Source organism: Castor canadensis, chromosome 7, assembly GCF_047511655.1.
Source record: "Castor canadensis chromosome 7, mCasCan1.hap1v2, whole genome shotgun sequence".
Taxonomy (NCBI): Eukaryota; Metazoa; Chordata; class Mammalia; order Rodentia; family Castoridae; genus Castor; species Castor canadensis.
In genome coordinates, this window is record NC_133392.1 from 120,993,047 (window position 1) to 121,014,435 (window position 21,389).

Below are 21,389 nucleotides of genomic sequence, written 5' to 3' on the forward strand. Positions count from 1 at the left end.
TATCATGATATAATTGGGTTTCAAAATAAGTGGAATATATATGACAACTATAGCATAAGGGTCAGTGTAGAACAAAGGGGAGTCAGTTAATGGACCTATGTGGTGGTGTGATATGGTACAATATTAACTCAAAGAAAACTGGAAGTTAAATACACAAACCATAACCCCTATAGCAGATGTTGTCAGCTGGCAGAGATTTTTGCCAGCTAGAGACATTTTTGGTTGTCACACTGTTGATGGACGTGCAACTGTATTTTGTGGGTAAGAAACTAAAAATACTGCTGAATATCTTAAAATGTACAATCCCCATCACAAGAATAATAGAGCTCAAATGCCAAGGCTGAGAAACCTAGTCCTATAACCACCAAAGAAAAAAAAGAGATACAGCCAAAAATCCAACAGATAAAGTAAAATACTAGAAGTATCCAAACAGTGCAAAAGAAGGCAGGAGAAGGGAAACGAAAGAACAAAAAGCAGTGAGGACAAGTAAAAAACATAATAAAATGGCCAACCTAAATCCCACTATATCAACAGAGTGGAATACTATGTTCACAGACTAGGAGAAAATGTTCACCACATACGTTCATTAGATAAATGACTCATATTCAGAACGCATGCATATGAAAACACTTACACCACAATAAAAGCAAAAACAAATAACTAAAGAGCAAAGATTTAAATTGACACTTCACAAAAGAAGATATACGTATGACCAGTAAGCACATGAAAAGATACTCCATATGGGTAGTCACCAGCAATATGTAATGAAATCTAAAATAAGATACAATTACATACTCTTCAGCATGGATGAAATCTTTAAAAACAGACCATATCAAATGTTGGCAAGTGAGAAAAGCAAGTAGAAGTCTCATACACTAAAGGAAAATGGTACAGTTTAGCAATGAAAAGAACTCTCAAATTCCGCCAACTATTTTTTTCCATTTTCTTTTCTGCAAGTCTTCGTTTAGACACAGTTAGAAATACTTGGAATTACATGTGCAATGATACATCATTTTGAAGTTTTAAGGATACATTATAAGCACTCTGGTCTATGCAATGTAAATTATGTGTATGCTCTGTTATCTCAGTGTTGGTATTGTCCATGACTACATGTTCTAAAAACTCCAAAACTGCTTACATTCACTTCGTTCAGTGTGGCAGAGTCAATATGGAGGGAAAGGCAATTAGTGAAATCTTTTAATAGTGAAAGTGAAGCTTTCTCAATGAAATCTACCCAATTAATATTCCCTCTTCAAAGATACTACCTTCTGGACAGAGGCCCAATGCTTCATAAGTAAGGAGTTCATTGACAGAAAAGCAATCATGAAGTTCTATTACATCAATATCACTTGGTCTCAGGCCAGATTTTTCATAGCATTTTCTGGCAGCTTCTTTACTTATATCGTAGCCAACCTAAAAAACAAAGCCATATATAAATAAACTCAGGGCACCAAAACTGGGCCTTTTACACAAGGATTTTAAGAGAATACTATATATATAACCTTAACAGCTCAGCATACTACACATATTGAAACCTCAATTGACTCTATACTACACAGAAAGTCCAAATAAAGTAATATCAAGGAGGGTCAGGTACCAGTGGCTCACCCCTGTAATCTCAGCTACTTGGGAGGAAGAGATCAGGAGAACAGAGGTTGAAGACAACCCAGGCAAATAGTTCATGAGAACCTATCTTGAAAATACCCAACACAAAATAGGACTGGCAGAGTGGCTCAGGTGGTGAAGTGCCCTGCCTAGCAAGCATGAGGCCCTGAGTCCAAACCCCAGTACTGCCAGAAAAAAAAAAAAAAATATATATATATATATATACATAATATACATATTAATATATATGTAATATATATCTCAAGAAGAGATTACCTATTACATTTTGTACCAGAAAGTACAGAGGTTTAAATATGATTCACATAAAGGACTTTGGATTCCTCAGATTATATGTTGTGCTAAATTGTGAAATCTCTATCAAATCCCAATGCATAGTTGTGGTAAACTGGTTGTAGACATTTGTCACACCATATGACATATAAATCAGATACACTAAAAAACATGGGAAATTTTCTATATGAAAATAAACAGGGCTGTGAATACATTAAGAAAAAGTGGGAAGATAGAAATAAAATTTTGTTCAGCTGGGCACCAGTGGCTCACACCTATAATCCTAGCTACTCAGGGGGCAGAGATCAGGAGAATCGCAGTTCAAGGCCAACCTTGGGCAAACAATTTGAGAGACCCTATCTCAAAAAACACCCATCACAAAAAAGGGCTGGAGGAGTGGCTCAAGGTGTAGGCCCTGGGTTGAAACCCCAGTACTGCAAAAGAAAAATTTTTTTGTTCAAATTTTAAAAAGAAAATATACAAGGCTATACACACCACACAAACCTGTAATACTAGCTATTTGGGAGGTAGAGATCTGGAGGACCGTGGTTTGAAGCCAGCCCAGGCAAAAAGTTCTCGAGACTCCATCTCCAACCAGTGGCTGGGCATAATGGTATGTCTGTCATTCAGCTATATGTGAAAGCACAAATAGTAGGATTGCAGTCCAGGCCAGCATAGGCATAAAGCAAGACCCCGGTAGAATGGTTCATGTGGTAGAATGTCTGCCTAGGAAGACCAGGACCCAGGACCCAGTAGTACCACAGTACCACAAAAAAAACAAAAACAAAAACAAAAAAAACCCTCTTCTTTTAGTGTCACATAGGATTCAAACCATTTTTCAAAACCTGTACTTCTTTTCTTTTTTTTTTTCCTTTTTTTTATAGTACTGGGGATTGAACCCAGTGCCTTATACATTCAAAGTCCATGTCTTAACCCTTCTTTGGTTTTTTATAATAAAACAAAATGCAAACTCAAATTTTCTTCAAGAAATAAAGCTGGAATAATAGAAAATGTATGAAGAGAAAACTTAAGTATAAGTTTCACCTTGGCCACAATTGAACTTTGTAATCTTGGTTTGTTAGTGAACTTTCTATCACTGAGATAAAATGCCCAAGTAAAGCAACTTAAAGAAGGAAAATGGCAGGTTGTTGTATAATCCCTGCACTTGGAGGCTGAGGCAGGAGGATCATGAGTTAGAAGCCATCCTAGGCTACATACTGAGATCCTATCTCAATCAAAAAAAAAAAAAGTTAGGAAAGTTTTATTTTGGTTCATGGGTTCAGAGGCTTCAATCTTGGTCCCATCACTTTGCGCCCATGGCAAGGCAGAAGAACCTCACAGCAGGGAGGACATGGTATTACAAAGCTACTCACCTCATGGAGGCCAGAAAGTAGGCAGAGAAATCACTTCTCTTTAAAAAGAAAAAAAAGCCTTTCCCCAAAATCCATTAAGCTATGAATGCATCCAATGGGTTAACACACTGATAAGATCAGAGCCCTCATGATCCAAACACTTTCCAAGGCTCTACCTCTGAACACTGTTGGATTTAGGACCAAGCCTTCAACACACAAACTTTTGGGGGACATTTCAGATACAAATCATAGCACTGACCGAGTCACAAGGACATTTTCAAGTTCATAGCATTGTTGTAAAATCATTCTGCAAACTGTAATTTACCGTGTAATTGTTTCTGTGGTGAAAGGAGGTAATCTTTAAATATTCAACTAACTCTGGGTCTGAATTCTCATTTTTTTTACTTTCTCTATTTTCCCACAAAATCTTTATTCAGGATTTTTTGTTGTTATTTTGGTTTTGGTGTGAGTGGGGTTTGAATTCAGGGCTTCACGTTTGCAAAGCAGGTGCTCTACTGCTTGAGCCACACCTCCAATCCATTTTGCCTGGTTATTTTGGAGATGGGGATCTCAAGAACTATTTGACTAAATTGACCTCAAACTTTGATTCTCCCAATCTCAATCTCTCTCAAACTACAGGTTTGAGTCACAGGCAACTAGCTTTTATCAGGATTTTTGAAGTACTAAGGGCTAAGAAAGTTCTCTGAAGCCAGGTATAGTAGTAGTCACCTGTTGTCCTAGCTACTGGGGAGGCTGAGACAGTAGATTGCTTGAGCTCAATAGTTTAAGGCCAGCCTAGACAATAATAGCATGACCCCCATCACAAAAACAGTGAAGTTCTATGAAAACATCTTTGGTTTCCCCTTACCTCTATAAGACTGGAGTCTTGCATATTTAGTCAACTCAAAATAAAAATAAACAATATATCTAGTTAATTAAATACTATCATACTCATGGCTCCATCATAAGAAGCTTCTCTTCTCATCAGTTGTTTTCCCTTAACAGATTCTTAAGGACAGGCTATAGTATTAAAATTTCTAGACCAATATTTTCCAAGTAAGTAACTTCCAAAGCTGGTGACAACATAGTATTACCTTAACATTTTAAACAGCATTTCCTCAATTTGATATAAAACAGAATCTCAGACATACCATTTTAATAACACTTTTTTCTTCAAACGTGCTTGGAAAATCAGTCATCATCTCTTGTGCCACAATTTCCACAGCTTTAGATTGCAGGCCATACTTGTCTACAAACTCTTCACTAGCCAAAACTGCTGCTGCAGCACCATCTGAAGTGGGACTAAGAGAAGTAAATAATTACCTACCCCAACCTGCCTCAGTCTTAGGACTTCAGACTGGGACACAGGAGAAGGAAGCCTAGGTGTGTTTGCTGGCCAATGCAGTACTATTAAATACTACACAGGCTTCCCACTGAGGACTGAATCTCTGCTAGACCTCAGCTGTCAGTCACCGCTTAGTCTTTAGAGTCTCTCCCAAAAAGTTCTCATTGCAAAAAATCCTGGATTTGCCTCTGCAGGTACATGAGGCAACTCCTGGGGACTTTCTGAGAGTGAGTCCAAAAGGTTATTTCCTATCCTACTACAGTAAAGGTTCTACTATAGGCCCATATAGCTCCAACACTGCTCTATCCTAGATAGCTCAGTCCTGAACTCCCTTTGGAAACTGGGAAGGGACAGAATAGGGAATAACAGAAAATCCATGAATAAGACTCTTGAGATCTCCTCAAAATAGATCATTCCCTTAGAGCAAGCTGTGAAGCTAGACTGCAAACACAAGAAGCCCTCTGGGAATTCAGTAGGACTTGTTGGGGTTTTTTGTTTTGTTTTTGGAGGAACTGGGGTTTGAATTTAGGACTTGCAAAGCAGGAACTCTACCACTTGAGCCATACCTCCAGTACATTTTGTTCTGGGTATTTTGGAGATGGAGTATCTCCAACTATTTGCTGGGATTGGCCTCAAACCATGATCCTTACGATCTCAGCCTCCCAAATAGCTAGGATTACAGGCGCAAGCCACCACGCTCAGTTTCAATAGGACTTTCTAAGGGGGCAGACCCTCAGACTGCAAAAGATAACAGATGACCCAACTTGTTCACCTTCATCCTAGCCAGAATCTCCAGGGCTCAGTAAGGTGTATACTAGGAGTCCTGCAGGAACTATACCCGATATCTAGGAGACAGGCAAGATGCAATGATTAGCATCATTACAGCTATGATTTTTTTTCCTGTGTTACTTTTATTCTTAGTTACTCCAGCAGAATAAAACTTCCTGTATTAGAAGTCTACAACAGACAAAACAAGGAAAAAAACCTTTGGATTCTACTTGTCTCCTAAGTCACATTTTAATGAATAAATATAATTAAAACAACCAAAACAAATAGAAGTCATGAGAGGAGGAGGAAATAAAATATACAGTTTCTCAGGATTGAGTCAGTCTGTCTTGGGGCAGGAATCAGAAATAAGGCACTCTCATAAAATAACCTAGAATGAGGACCACATTGGTAGTTCTATAAAAGCTATACCCAGACACAGAGGGATGGTAAGGATGGAGAAGTTACATCTATTAAATGTTAAAATATGTTTTTCTTACCAACATTGTAAGACAGTCAAAAAATCAAAAACACTTCGAGATCTCATTACATCATTTATACTGTATTCATCTTGGAACTGGGAATACCTAAATAAGTAATTAGAAAATGAGAATTAATAATTGCAACTTTTGCTGAAGATGTTTTGGTCCAGAGTCAGAATAATATGTGAATATTCTTTTCACAACCACAAAGACTTCTATGAAGTTTCAACCTTGAGTAAGTAATAGTTTCAACTCCAAAATACCATATACTATATATAAGAAAAATTGTCTGGTCTTTGGATTTCTGGCATGGAGCTTCTAAAACCCTTAGAATTCTTAAGTGACAGGAGTGTCATTGTTATGTTAATGAGGCAATAAGCCCCTTGTTATCTTCCAGACTGGAGACTGATTACCAAAAAAGACCAACCGTGGAAATATAGGCTGGACTTTTGAGCTAGTTTATAATCTAGAAGGGAGAAATATACAGATATAGACACACACACACACACACACACACACACACACACACACACACAAGTATACATGCTTATTTATTTATTATATTGCCGCTACTTAGAACCAGGGAAAGTTGCACAATTTCTGGAAGTCTTATGTTCCTCAACTATAAAGTTAGAAAAAAAAATTACTCTTATAGGGTCCTTGAGAAGAGTACATAAAAATGTACATATCACACAATGGCTCATATCAGAATTTAATAAAACCAGCCACTATTTTTATTGTCTGGTGGTGCTATCGTTTGAGTTATCTCCCCCAAGGATTCACATACTGAAATTTAGTCCCTATTGTGAGGTAATGAGAAGAGAGAATTTAATTTGACTATAGTATTTAGTATTAGATAAGGACATCAGGGTGCAGTGTTCGTGATTGAATCCTGGAATCTTTGTAAGAAAAGGGAGAAAGACCAGACAGTCACAGACCTATATGCCTCAAACTCTCAATCTTCTGAGCACTGGGATTATAGGAGGGCACCACCACACTTTATAACTCATCCGTACTGTGACAGTGCTATTATCAACAGAAATTGACTAATACCTGCTGCTTTTATAAAGATTCTAGTAGTGAGACATCAGTCCATTTCCCAATGGCCCAATTTTATTTAGCTAATATTGAGTACATGTTATGAGCCAGGCGTTATACCAGGCACCACAGATTCAAATATCATTGATCGTAATACATCTGATGTAATTTTACTTTGGATTATTTTTAGGATATTAATAATCATATTCTACCAGAGGAAGTTAATAACACTAAAATAATTGAAACCCATCTCAGTAATTGTGTGCATTTTACAAACTTTTTTTTTTCAGCACTGGGGTTTGAACTCAGGGCCTCATGCTTTGTAGGCAGGTGCTCTACCCCTTGAGCCACTCCACCAGCCCCTTTTTGTACTGGGTATTTTCAAGATAGGGTCTCTTGAACTATTTGCCCAGGCTGGCTTTGAACCACGATCCTCCTGATCTCTGCCTGGTGAGTAGCTAGGATTACAGGCATGAGCCACCAATGCCCTGCCTACAAACTTTTTTCGCAGTGCTAGGGAATGAACCCAGAAGCTCACCCATGCTAAGCATAAGCTCTATCAATGAGCTATATCCTCAGCTCCAGTTATATCTTTTTCTTTTTTTCCTGGTGGTACTAGGGTTTGAACGCATGGCCTCTCACTTGTTAAGGAGGACCTTTACCACTTTAACTACACCCTCAGCCCCATATCTTTTTTTTTTTTTTTTTTTTGTGGTACTGGGGTTTAAACTTAGGGCCTTCACCTTGGACCATTCCACCAACCCTATTGTTGTGAAGGGTTTATCGACATGGGGTCTCACTAACTATTTGCCCAGGCTGGCTTCAAACTGCAATCCTCCTGATCTCTGCCTCCTGAGTAGCTAGGATTACAGGTGTGAGCCACCCACACCCAACAGCCCTGTATCTTATAATGCCAGTCATTTATATTCTTATTTAAAAGAGTTATTAAGCTTTAATGGTATTCTAAATATAAACAAGCCAAAAACTAGAACTGTAAAAGTAGTCAAATGTTGACTTGAACATAAACCTTTTATAAGAAAAAAATAAACATTCAAGTTACTATATTTAAGATCTTTCTTACATTTGCTTTTCAAATATAAAGTTGCGTATCACACAGTAGGATAAACCAGATTATCATTTCATGTCTCTGAAATACTTACGGGTTATTAACTGAGTGTTTATGATTTTTCCATCCAATTTTTGCAAAGTGTTCAATTTTTGTTCCTGCAGAAAAAACAATCATACATTAGCGTGTTCATGTCTTTCTGCTGCTTATTAACAAATGTTGTAATGGTATTCAGTATTCTGCTAAATATTTCCAAATCTTTCCTAGCATAGATATCAATGCTGAGGAAGAGTTAATACTTATCCCTCCCTTAAAATTTTTTATAGTTAAATCTGGGTGTGCTTAATGAGTGGAATCAACTAAGAAGCATATGAGATAAAAAAAAAAAAAAAACAGTTCAAACTGCCTATTCTACTTAGAACTAGTGTTCAGTTTCAAACACTGGAAAATATCATCTAGGACTAGGACTACATGGTCTAAGGCAGGAGAGCACTGTCAGCGATGCTTCTAGAGTCTGCCAGACACCCTAATGCTCATGGGCTGAGTGAACTGTACCAGTCATGCCCTCCAGAGCCTGACAAATACCTCATCTTCCCTCCTTTCCTTACGACAAGGCAGAAGGGTCTTTAAAGAGTTACATCCTGACACAAACTATGTATGCTTTTTAAATCCTTTAACAGAAAACTTAAGTATGTAATAGTGTCAAGAAAACAAAAGCAGCCAGGCACTGATGGTTCACACTTGTAATCCTAGCTACTCAGGAGGCAGAGATCAGGAGGATGGTATTCAAAGCAGTTCCCAAGACCCTCTCCAAAAACACCCACTGCTAAAAAAGGGATAGCAAAGTGGCTCAAGTGGTAACAGCGCCCGCCTAGCAAGCATGAGGCCCAAAAAAAAAAAAGACAAGCCAGGCCTGGTTATGCAACTCAGCACTTGGGAGGTTGAGATAGGAGTTTGAAGCCAGGTCAGCCTGGGTTACATAGTGAAACCTGCCTCCAAAAAAAAAGGAAAAAGAAGAAGACAACAAAACAGAATAAAATAGGGTTTGAATCTTATTTGGAACCGCAAAGGCCAAGAAGGAAGAAGTCCACTGATTGGAATTGATAATATTTTGGATGGCAAAGTACAATAGAGTTCCTATTTCTGTTCTAGTTCTATCTTCTCTGTCAAGGAGAATGATCTTCAGAGCAAAAACAACATACATACAATTGAGAAAAACTTACAGCAATTGTAATAAAACCAAAAGATGGATTCCACATTGGTGGTCTTACAGCAATTTAGACTGGTGATCAGAAGGACAATATGAGTTCAATAAGAACAAGCCAAATTAAATTACTATCTTTTGTGATTGAATTAACTGTTAGCTCAAGGTAAGCATAGTATCTGGATATCAGAAAGACAATTTACTAAGTTCCTGAGGATATCTTTTTGGACAAGATAAGAAAATAAAATAATGTAGTATGGGTTTTGTTTCCTTGTTTTTAATTTTGGGTTTTTTTGTTTTGTTTTGTTTTGTTTTTTTGGTGGTACTAAAAACTAAGGGTTCTTCTGCCTAACAAGTTTAGACTAGGTTAAAGAAACAGATCTCTTCACATATGAATCATAAAAGAAAAAAAGAAAAAAAAAAGAAACAGATCTCTTTACCATAGGACTTTCACCATTGCATGTGCACTGTGACATCCAAAGGAGGATTAAAGTAGGGGAAACATTTCATAACATACTTGGAGCCACGGCAGGATCTCATGAGCTTAGTGTCCTATAAACAAACACTCATTGGGAAACAAGGATGCCTCAACCTAAAGAACTCTGTAGCACTAACCTCTAACTTCAGCAGTGATCTAGTTAATATTTCTACCCAAAACTAAATTAGAAGATCAAAGGAACTCTCACCAAACCTGAAACTGGAAAGGACTTCTATAATAGTGGATCCAAATAGACTTCAACAAGTTTTTTCAGTGGAATGGGTCAGAATATAAATTAAAGACCCAGTCCTATTCTTAAATCCCCATAACAGCCTGGGAAAAGGAGAAGCAACTAAGACAGACTCTGAGGTTCTATTCAATTGCAAGCTCATTGGAACTCAACAGTGTGATGTGACTACCAGAGAAGTTTACATGTGGTCACATATATAATTGTGTATATTACAGCAATTATACAGGTGAGAAATAAGTCTAGTGAGAAACAGCTAAAGAGAAGAGAGAAACTTAAGTACAAGGTCAGGGCTGGCTTCAGGTACTTGGAGGGCTGTGAGGTGAAAGAGGCTTGTTCTGAAGTGACACAAGATAGAATAAACTGGAGGGAGAGAGATTTGAGCTTAACACAAAAAAGAGCACTATAACCAATGGAATCACCCCAAAAATGGAATTGGTGACCTCAGCTAGTAGCAACTTCCTTGTGATAAGAAGTACAAATGCTTTATTATCTCTCTTAGAAGATGTACAAGCAATTCATGCATGACTTGGTTGAAGGAGGAACAGATAAAAATCACTTAAAAGCACTAGGCATACTGTCCAACTTAAGAGATACTTGATAAGTACTGATATCTTTTTTCCTTTTTTCTTACCTTGAAATCTATAAAAGACAATGTCTCCTTGAAAAATATTCTGCCAGTCAGTTATCACATATTTCTTAAGTCTGGGTACTGATTCAGAACTTCCAGTTAAGATTTTTGGCTGTTCAAAGGATATGCTGAGTATAAAAAGATTTTACTCTCCATGAATCAAATTATCAGGCCACAAAAATCGACTAATTCCGTAAGTGATTTAAGCTACTATAAACTTTCCTATGAATCCATTTGTGATACACATTCACAAACAAAAATTTCAAATTACAACATATCCCATGAAATTCTATAACTTGAAATGTTATTAAAATAACACTTCAACAAAAATAGTATACACTTTTATTTCAAATTTTAGATTAGGAAGCTATCTAGCTATTCCAAGTAATGTAAAACTTGAGAAAATATATAAGCTTAAAAACACCAGCAGCAGACTTTCCATTGCCAAGGACAATGGAAACTGCTAAATTTCTCTCTCTCCATACCTCCAAAAACAATACAGACCAAGAAGAGAAAAAGAAGACAGCACAAAACCACACGATCAGCATAACCAGAAAACAGAAGATCTCAAAACTTCAAATTACATGTAAGTTAGAAAAAAAGAAAACACAAAAACAAAAAAGACCAAATTCTAGCCAACAGTTACTCATGCTCCCACTGCAAACCTTTGGGGAACAAGAGCAGTCTGAGGAAAAACTGTGCAGAGGAGAGAAGAGGAGAGCTAGTGGCAGGCCTACAGTTGCACTAAAACTACCATGAGGAAGAAAACACCCTCTTCCCAAGTGTGAACACACAGAGAAAATGTTCCTTTTGAAACAGAGAGAAATTTTTAAATCGTAAATGATTTTTAAAAATAAAAATCCACACAAACTGATTTGAAAATCTAAATGAAATGGATAATTTTGTAGAGAACTACCAAAAATTGATCCCAATGAAACAGAATATTTAAACCTAAAAGAATTAGAGAAAATTACTAGGCAACTACCCAACAAAAAAAGAACCAGGCCCAGACAGTTTCACAAGAAATTCTGCCAAACCTATAAAGATCAGGTAGTCTAAAGGCTCCACAAATTGCTCCAGAGCATTAAAAGTAAAACAAAAAAAATCTTTTTTTTTATTTTTTTTTTATTCATATGTGCATACAATGTTTGGGTCATTTCTCTCTCTTCCTCCCACCCCCTCCCAAAAAAAATCTTCATATTTCATTTTACAAAGCAATTATAAAATTAATAACTAGGGGTTTCAGGTGTAGATCACTGGTAGGGCGCTTGCCTAGCATGTACAAGGCCCTGAGTTTGATTCTTAGTACCACACAAAAAAAATAAATAAACTTGCATATGATTTTTTTTTTTAGTGGGACTGGGGTTTGATTGAACTTAGGGGTTTGCTCTTACAATGCAGGCGCTCTACAGCTTAAGCCAAACCTCCAGTCCAATTTGCATGATTTTAATGTGGTTAGAGATACCTAAATAGCTCAGTCCCAAGTTCAAAAGCAAAACAAAAAAATTAGCACCCAAACTTGAGAAAGACAAAACAAAAAATTACAAACGTTGATTTGAAATCAATAAATAAAATAAGAGCAACAGAATCTAATTCCACATCTCAAATTTTGGATATTTGGATTTAATTTTGGTAACTGTAATGCAGCCATGAAAAAACTGCAATTTCCTCTAATTTTTAAAAATTAGTGATAAAAGAATGAAATAAGCACAGCAAAATGTTAATGTTTAGGGAATCTGGGGAAAAGTGTTAGGAATTATTTGTGCTATTTTACAACATTCTCGTTAAGTCTGAAACCATTCCAAAACAAAATGTTGTGAAAAGCACATTACAACATTTCTTATTAAGTCTAAAAATAAAGCCTACCATCTTTTGAAACTGATAACTTATCAAATGATAACCATGAACAAATTTAGCTTTAAAATTATAATCTGGCCATATCTATTATCTAGAAATGGAGGCAATTTAAAATATTTATGTAAACAATAATGCTGTTGAAAATTCCATTTTCCTTTTAACTTTACAAAATGGGTCAAAAGAGCAACCGTTTTATTCCAGCTAAGTACAAAAGAAAAGTCAAAGCAAAACATGTTTCTACATCCGTAATAAATGTCAAGCAATTGCTTAATGACCCCAACTATATATAGGAATGATAAGCAACCAAAAAGTTAACACACAAAGCTTGTATTATTTAAAGTTAAATATAGCATATGAGAAACAGTAAAAAGAATGGAGATGTCACAGTACGGAAGATCTGAGTTTGAATCCTCTTCTTTGACCTACAAGAAGTTACTCAAATTCTCCAATCTTCAGTTTCCTCATATGAAAAATAAGCATAGAGCTACCTCTTAAAGTAGTTGTTTGATATGTAAATATCTGATATACATGAGGCATGTAACATAAAAAATATAATTACTGAAGAATGGGTCACACAATGGAAAGAACATGAGATTTTGTTTTGTTTTGTTTTGTTTTGGGTTTTGTTTTGTTTTGTTTTTTGGGGGGGAGTTTTGGAGGGCTTGGCAGTACTAGGGGTTGAACATCGGGCCTCTCACTTTCTAGGAGGCAATTCTACCATGTGAGCCATGCCACCAGTCCAGAATGAGTTTTTCACAGATTTAATAGATTTAAAAGTGAATACAGGCTTTGCTACTTATTGACCATATGATCCTGAGTAAATCAAAAACTTCTCTGAATATCAGACTCTTCATCTACAAAATGTCATAACACTTCTGACAACTCAAGAGCTGACTGAATTGACATGTACGTGGAAATTCATTCAAGCATTCAACCACTATCCACTGAGTACTTTAAAATGCTGGGAACTCTGGGTGAGAAGGAAAATGCTTCCTTCTGGCTAAATTACATGCCGAGCACTATACTAGGCTGACAGATCAAAGGTAGACACAATGGACATGGTCGTTGCTTTCATGGTGCTTACAGACCAAAAAGGAATAAAGCACTAAATAAGCAAAACCATGTGATGATAAAGACATGAGTACAAAGAGTACTAAGTGCTGTGAAGAAATGCAAAGAAAATAGCAGAAATTTAAATACTGAAAAAGAGCCTTTCTTTTGAAGATTAATCAATTAAACAACACTAGCCTTGGACCAGGCACTATTCTAGGTTAACAGTCAATGAGCAAGTGATAAGCAAAAACCCATGCCTTTGTGGAACCTATATTCTGGGGGAAGGTGACAGTCAATGAACAATAAAATAAATATATATGTCAGATTATTAAAAGTGCTATATAAAAATATATACAATATAGCAGGAGATAGAGGATATGGAGTTCTGAGAAGGAAGATGATGAAAGAAATCAGAACGTGATATTTAAGCAAAGACCTACCTGACAGGGAGCTAGCCATTCTAGGAATGGCATAAGGCCTGCTTGAAGTAGAAATGTACTTAATGTGTTTGAAGAACAGAAAGAAGGACAGAGTGGTGAAAGAAAAATGGTAAAAGATGAAGTCAGAGGCTAATGAGAGTGGGAAGACATATTGTAGAAAAACTTGTCAACCATAAGACGGTGTCTGTGTGGTGGGAACACAAGGGAGAATTTTGGACAGAAGCATGAAATCATCTGCCTTAGATTTTTAAAACACAGCACTGCTGTAGAGAATTGCAGAAACAAGAGAAACCAGTCAGGAGTCTCTACATTTCAGGTGAGAAATTACAGTGGCTGGCATTACATTAAAAGTGACGAGAAATAATATTCTCACAATAGAGTGAAAGGGTTTGCTGTGCTAATATAATGAATACAGACTAGAATGAAGAATATTCCAGGGGGAGGGTGAATGAAGAAGATTAAGGTGCGGGAATATGATGAATGGACTTCATATACTTACATGAAATAGAACAAAGAAACCTCTTGCAACAGTTTTAAATGGGGTGGAGAGGGGGCAAAGGGGATAGACAGTGGGGGTGATCTAACCAATGCACAACATAAGACTATGTGGAATTGTCACAATGAATCCCCCCTGTACAATGAATATATCCTAATAAAAAATTTATGGTGGCAGGCACTGGTGGCTCACACCTGTAATTCTAGCTACTCAGGAGGCAGAGATCAGGAGGATCACGGTTCGAAGCCAGTCTAGGCAAATAGTTCAAGAGACCCTATCTCAAAAAAGCCATCACAAAAAAGGGCTGGTGGAGTGGTTCAAGATGAAGGCTCTGTGTTCAAAGCCCACTACTGCAAAAAAAAAAAAAAAGAGAGAGAGAGAGAGAGAAAATATTCCAGGTTTTTGACCAAATGTCATTGAAAAATGGAATTATCATTTATTGAGTAAGGAAAACTTCAGGGGTGAGGATGGAGGCAGTTCAAGGTAGAATTAGGAGTTTTAGATCTATTAAGCATGGGACGTCAACTAGACATCCAAATGGAGATATCTTTGGTAAAGTACTGGAGATATGAGATATGGTTTTTTATTCAGTTGGTTTGGTTTGTTTTGGAGTGCTGGGGACTGAACCCAAGGCCCTGCACAAGCCAGGCACACACTCTGCCCCTGAGTTCTATCCCCAGTCTGCTCTTTCTATTTTGAAAACTTATTTCTTGTTTTCATTCATATTGTCTAAGTCTCCTTGTCTGCAAGCTAACTTACCTTCTCTCACTCAGTACTTTCATTTAAATTTGTCCAAGGCCCTGGGTTCAAGCTTCAGCACCATGACAACAACAAAAAATAATAAAATAAAAAGAGCAAGCTCAGCAGCAGTGGCTCACACCTGCAATCATAGCTGCTGGGGGGCTGAGATGAAGAGGATCGTGGTTCAAAGCCAGCCCAGGCAGAGAGTTTGCAAGAACACATTTCAACCAATAATTGTGCCCAGTGATGTGCACCTGTCATCCCAAGCTACACAGAGGCTGGGATTGGAAGGATCCTGGTTCCAGACCAGCCTGAATTTGCGAGACCCCATTTCAACAGAAAAAAGCTGGGTGTAGTGGTGCACAGTCATCCTAGTGACAGTGGGAAGGCCAGCCTAGGCAAAAAGTGAGACTCTATATCAAAAATAACCACAGCAAAAAGGGCTGGAGGCATGGCTCAAGTGGTACAGTATCTGCCTCATAAGCACAAAGCCCTGAGTTCAAACCCCAGTACTTCCAAAAAAAAAAAAAAGAGTGGTAGAGTGTATACTCAGCATGTATGTGGCCCTGGGGTCAAACCCTAACACCATAAATTAATTAAATAATCACATAAATGAACAACTAGACTCTCAATGATATACCATAACAGATAACTAGTGCATGTTTTAGTTCCTGAATATTATGGACTGAATTATAGTCCTCTCCCCTAAATTCTGATGTTGAAGCCCTGGCCTCAATGTGATTGGGAGATGGTAAATTTGGGAGGTACAATGAACTCAATGTTTATGTCTCCCCCCAAAATTCAGATGGTAAAACCTAATCCTCAAGGTGATAGTGTTAGGAGATAGGGCCTTAGAGTTACAAGATCATTAGGACAAGTCATTATAAAATAGAACCCAGGAGCTCTCTTTCCCCTTCCTCATATGAGGACATAAAGAGAAGGTGCCTGCCATGAACCAGGAAGTGGGTCCTCATCAGGCGGTAAACCTGCCAATGCCTTGACATTGGACTTCTCGGTCTTTAGAACCATGAGAAATAAATTTCTATATAAGCCACCTAATTTATAGTCACCTGAGCAAATCCAGTCAAGAAAACCTGAACCCTCCCTTAGAGGACTCCTGGTCAACCTGCAGACTTACAGTTTTGTAAAAATAAATAATTACTGATTAAAACTACTGAATTTAGGGGTATTTTATTACACCACAATAACTAATTAATATACTGCTATATTCCAGTGCCTAGAACAGAGCCTAGATATAGTAAGAACTCAATAATATTTTAAAAGTTAGTTAACTGAAAAGGAAATATAAAATAACCAAAAAGATAAAAAAAAAGAAAAAAAAAACCAGGAGTAAGGTATCATAGAGGTCAAAAGAGAATGTTTTAATAAGGAAGCATTCTTTATTGGGGATGTAGCTCAGTGGTAGAGCACTTGCCTCAACCATGTTAGACAAGTGCTCTGTTAATTGAGCTAAACCTCTCACCTGTGGAATGCTGAACTCTCAAACATTATTTTTTTTCTCACAGTGTACAAGACAATACTGGTTCTATCATACAATAGGAAAAATCACTCTAGCTGCACTGTCCCAATTACTAACCATCAGTCAAAGAAATAGAATCTTTACCTACAAAATAAAATCAGCTAAGAAACTTTAACCTCATAAAACACAATGCAGCCAGTAATCTTAGCTACTCAGGAGGCAGAGATCAGTAGGACTGCAGTTTGAAGCCAGCCTGGGAGACCCTATCTCAAAAACCCTTCACAAAAAATTGGGCTGGTGGAGTGGCTCAAGGTATAGGCTTTGAGTTCAAGCCCCAGTACTGCAAAAATAAATAAATAAATAAATAAATAAATCACAATGACAGGTGATGAGAGGAATCCTGATGGATTCAAATACTAAAAATAAAATTTACCTATACAAATCTACTATAAGAGCAAGCTTTAAATCTCATTGGCATATTCTAACCAATAATCCTCAATTTATAGATTATGATTAAAGGAGACAAAATTTGTGTTATTTTTCCTGCTCCAATTTCCTGCTATGGAGTATTCCAGATACTTCAGAGTCATATATTGTGTACTATATATGTTTTCTGTACAGGGACTATTCCTTCAACTTAATTTGAAAAACATTTTATATATTATACATTGTGGTATCCTCCACTGATCCTTAATAAATACCTATTGTTTCTTATCCCATGCATGCAACACTATGCCTTAACACTTTTTAACATACCGTATTTTTCCATATGTTCTTTTCCAGCACTCCCAAACATCTGAGGAGTGAGTGGGTGAGCAGACAATCCATACTTCTTGATCAGGACATCAACATGTTTATCAAGTGGATTGGTTCTATCTGAAAACTAAGACAGAGGAGAAAAACAAAATATAAGGAGTAGCTGGCATAGTAAGTGTCTCTTTAAACTACTACAGTATTACTAAGACATTCACTTATTCTAAGAACACAGTAAACAAAAAATGATCAGTCTGAATAAAATCATCTGGAAGACTTTGCAGGAAAACATAAGAAGCAAAATAATCAAGTGATTAAAGAGGTATTAATTCTTTCAAGAAATGTTAATTAAGCTGCATGCCAGTGGCTCACATCTGTAATCCTAGCTACTCAGGAGGCAAAGATCAGGAAGATCTCAGTTCAAAGTCAGCCCCAGGCAAATAATTATCAAGACCCTATCTCAGAAAAAAACGCATCACAAAGGGCTGGTGGAGTGGCTCAAGTGGTAAAGAGTACTTGCTTAGCAAATGTGAGGCCCTGAGTTCAAAATCAGGTGCTTCGAAAAACAGAAATGTTTATTAAGCATCCAATACATGCAGGGGATACAGGAGTGAACAAATCAGCTAAAGGTTCTGCTCGTCTGCAAAAAACTGAAACTAGATCCATGTATATCACCCTATACCAAGATTAACTCAAAATGGATCAAGGATCTTAATATCAGACCACAAACTCTTAAGTTGATACAGGAAAGAGTAGGAAATACTCTGGAGTTGGTAGGTATAGGTCAGAACTTTCTCAATGAAACCCCAGCAGCACAGCAACTAAGAGATAGCATAGATAAATGGGACCTCATAAAGCTAAAAAGCTTCTGTTCATCAAAAGAAATGGTCTCTAAACTGAAGAGAACACCCAAAGAGTGGGAGAAAATATTTGCCAACTATACATCAGACAAAGGACTGATAACCAGAATATATAGGGAACTTAAAAAACTAAATTCTCCCAAAACTAATGAACCAATAAAGAAATGGGCAAGTGAACTAAACAGAACTTTCTCAAAAGAAGAAATTCAAATGGCCAGAAAACACATGAAAAAATGCTCACCATCTCTAGCAATAAAGGAAATGCAAATTAAAACCACGCTAAGATTCCACCTCACCCCTGTTAGAATAGCCATCATCAGCAACGCCACCAACAACAGGTGTTGGCGAGGATGCGGGGAAAAAGGAACCCTCTTACACTGTTGGTGGGAATGTAAACTAGTACAACCACTCTGGAAAAAAATTTGGAGGCTACTTAAAAAGCCAGACATCGATCTACCATTTGATCCAGTAATACCACTCTTGGGGATATACCCAAAAGACTGTGACCCAGGTTACTCCAGAGGCACCTGCACACCCATGTTTATTGCGGCACTATTCACAATAGCCAAGTTATGGAAACAGCCAAGATGCCCCACCACTGACGAATGGATTAAGAAAATGTGGTATCTATACACAATGGAATTCTATGCAGCCATGAAGAAGAATGAAATGTTATCATTTGCTGGTAAATGGATGGAATTGGAGAACATCATTCTGAGTGAGGTTAGCCTGGCCCAAAAGACCAAAAATCGTATGTTCTCCCTCATATGTGGACATTAGATCAAGGGCAAACACAACAATGGGATTGGACTATGAGCACATGATAAAAGTGAGAGCACACAAGGGAGGGGTGAGGATAGGTAAGACACCTAAAAAATTAGCTAGCATTTGTTGCCCTCAATGCAGAGAAACTAAAGCAGATACCTTAAAAGCAACTGAGGCCAATAGGAAAAGGGGAACAGGTACTAGAGAAAAGGTTAGTTCAAGAAGAATTAACCTAGAAGGTAACACCCATGCACAGGAAATCAATGTGAGTCAATGCCCTGTATAGCTATCCTTATCTCAACCAGCAAAAACCCTTGTTCCTTCCTATTATTGCTTATACTCTCTCTACAACAAAATTAGAAATAAGGGCAAAATAGTTTCTGCTGGGTATTAGGGGCGGGGAGAGGGAAGGGGCGGAGTGGGTGGTAAAGAAGGGGGTGGGGGCAGGGGGGAGAAATGAACCAAGCCTTGTATGCACATATGAATAATAAAAGAAAAAGGAAAAAAAAATAGTAAAAAAAAAATAAAAAAATAAAGGTTCTGCTCATCTGGCATTTATATTTCTGCAAAATGGAGACTGAAGATGATGGAGACAAGAATAAATTAAAATGTAAATAATAATGCTATAAACAAAGAATAAATCTGAGTAGAAGGATAGAGACTGAAGTAGGAAGTGCTGCTTCATAAATAACAGGAGAAGTCTCATTTTTTTTGAGGTTCTGGGATTTGAACTCAGGGCCTCATGCTTGCAAGGCAGGCGATCTTCCCACTTGAGCCACACTGCCAGCCAGATGTCTCACTCATAGTGATATTTAGGCAGGGATGACTGTGAAGGCCTGAGGCGTAAGTCAACTGAATAATCTTGGGAGAGGAATATTCTAGGCAGATGGAACAGCAAGAACAACAAGACACTAAGGCAGGAGCAAAATCGGGAATTTCAGAAAAGGAACTAATCAGGATGAGAATAGAGTGATACTCAGAAAGTATAACTACTTCTGGGCTGGGCACAGTGGCTCATTCCTATAACCCTAGCAACTTGGGAGTTAAGAGATCAAGGGGATAATTTGAAGCCAACCCAGGAAAAAGTTATGAGACCCCACCTCAACAAACAAGCCTGGTGTGGTAATACATGCCTATAATCCAGTTACTCAGGAGGCATAGATAGGAGGATCACATCTGAGGCTGGCCTGGGCAAAAGGCAGGAGACTCTATTTAAAAAAATAACTAAAGTAAAAAAGGGCTAAAGGCGTGGCTCAAGTATTAAAAAGTACTTGCTGAGAAAGCATAAGAGACTGAGTTCAAACCTCAGTACCACAAAAAAAAAAAAGAAGAAGAAGAAGAAAGTATAAACACGTCTTTGTGCATGGTTCTAGAACCAGATCTACTCAAGAACAGAAGATCACAGTTCCCCACCACAATTATTCTATGAAGGGAAAGAAAATTTTTTTTTGTCCATGTATCATACTACATGCTAGCATACAGCCTGACACAAAAACATACCATAAATGCTCCAAAAACATTTCATAAATAATTGTTGAACAAAAAAGTTAATTTTTTGGTCCACAGAGGGGTTTTAAAAGTGACATTGTTCAGCTATTCTTCTTGATTAAGAAAAAATAGTCTTAAAGGAAGAAAATAAATAAGTAAATAATTTTAGTTATATATAATTAACAGCCTTCTAATCAAAAGGTAAAGCTATAGCTGGAGGTGGAGCTCAAGAGCTAGAGCACCTGTCTAGCAAGCACAAATGCTAGGTTCAATCCCTAGTATGGGGTAAAAAAAAAAAAGTAAAGACAACAGAATTAATAAATAAGTATTGTGAACTCTGAGTTAATAAATAAGTATTGTGGAAACTCTGGCAGTAGGAGGCATTTTTCTTCTCAAAAAAGGGCTGAGAGTGTAGCTCAGTGGTAGAATGTTTGCCTAGCATGCACAAGACTCTGGGTTCAATCCCCAGCACCACACACACACAAAAAAAGCTTATCAAAAACATACAGAAAACATTTTTAAAAGGTGGGGAGATATTTAAAAAGAATTCTAATTAAAACAATTAAGATGTGACTTTTGGCCAGGCGCCAGTGGCTCACGCCTGTAATCCTAGCTACTCAAGAGGCAACGATCAGGAGGATCACCATTCAAAGTCAACCAGGCAAATAGTTCAAGACCCTATCTCAAAAATACCTAACATAAAAAAGGACTGGTAAAGTGGTTCGAGTGGTAGAGTGCCTGCATAGCAAGCGTGAGGCCCTGAGTTCAAACCCCAGTACTGCCAAAATATGTGACTTTTGTTTTTGACCATGTAAGACTAATAGGAACCATATTTGCCCTTCTATCTTAAACAAAACCTGCAGAAAATAAACAAAATAACTGTTGTTAGTCACTGGACAACATAAAATGAAGACCAGGAACCTCTGAGAGAAAGAAATAAGGTAAGAATTAT

At 37.4% G+C, this 21,389-nt stretch overlaps 1 protein-coding gene across 2 annotated transcripts in view; it reads right to left on the reverse strand.

Moving 5' to 3' along the window:
* The window catches only part of Scp2 (sterol carrier protein 2), a 95,661-nt gene that overhangs the window by 51,474 nt on the left and 22,798 nt on the right, over positions 1-21,389 (reverse strand). For both annotated transcript variants that reach the window (XM_020174631.2, XM_020174632.2), the window contains 5 exons: positions 17,328-17,454; positions 8,039-8,102; positions 5,859-5,945; positions 4,400-4,550; positions 1,266-1,413 (listed from right to left, as the gene is read on the reverse strand). In XM_020174631.2, the coding sequence (XP_020030220.2) occupies positions 1,266-1,413; positions 4,400-4,550; positions 5,859-5,945; positions 8,039-8,102; positions 17,328-17,454 (577 nt within the window). The remainder of the gene's footprint in view (positions 1-1,265; positions 1,414-4,399; positions 4,551-5,858; positions 5,946-8,038; positions 8,103-17,327; positions 17,455-21,389) is intronic.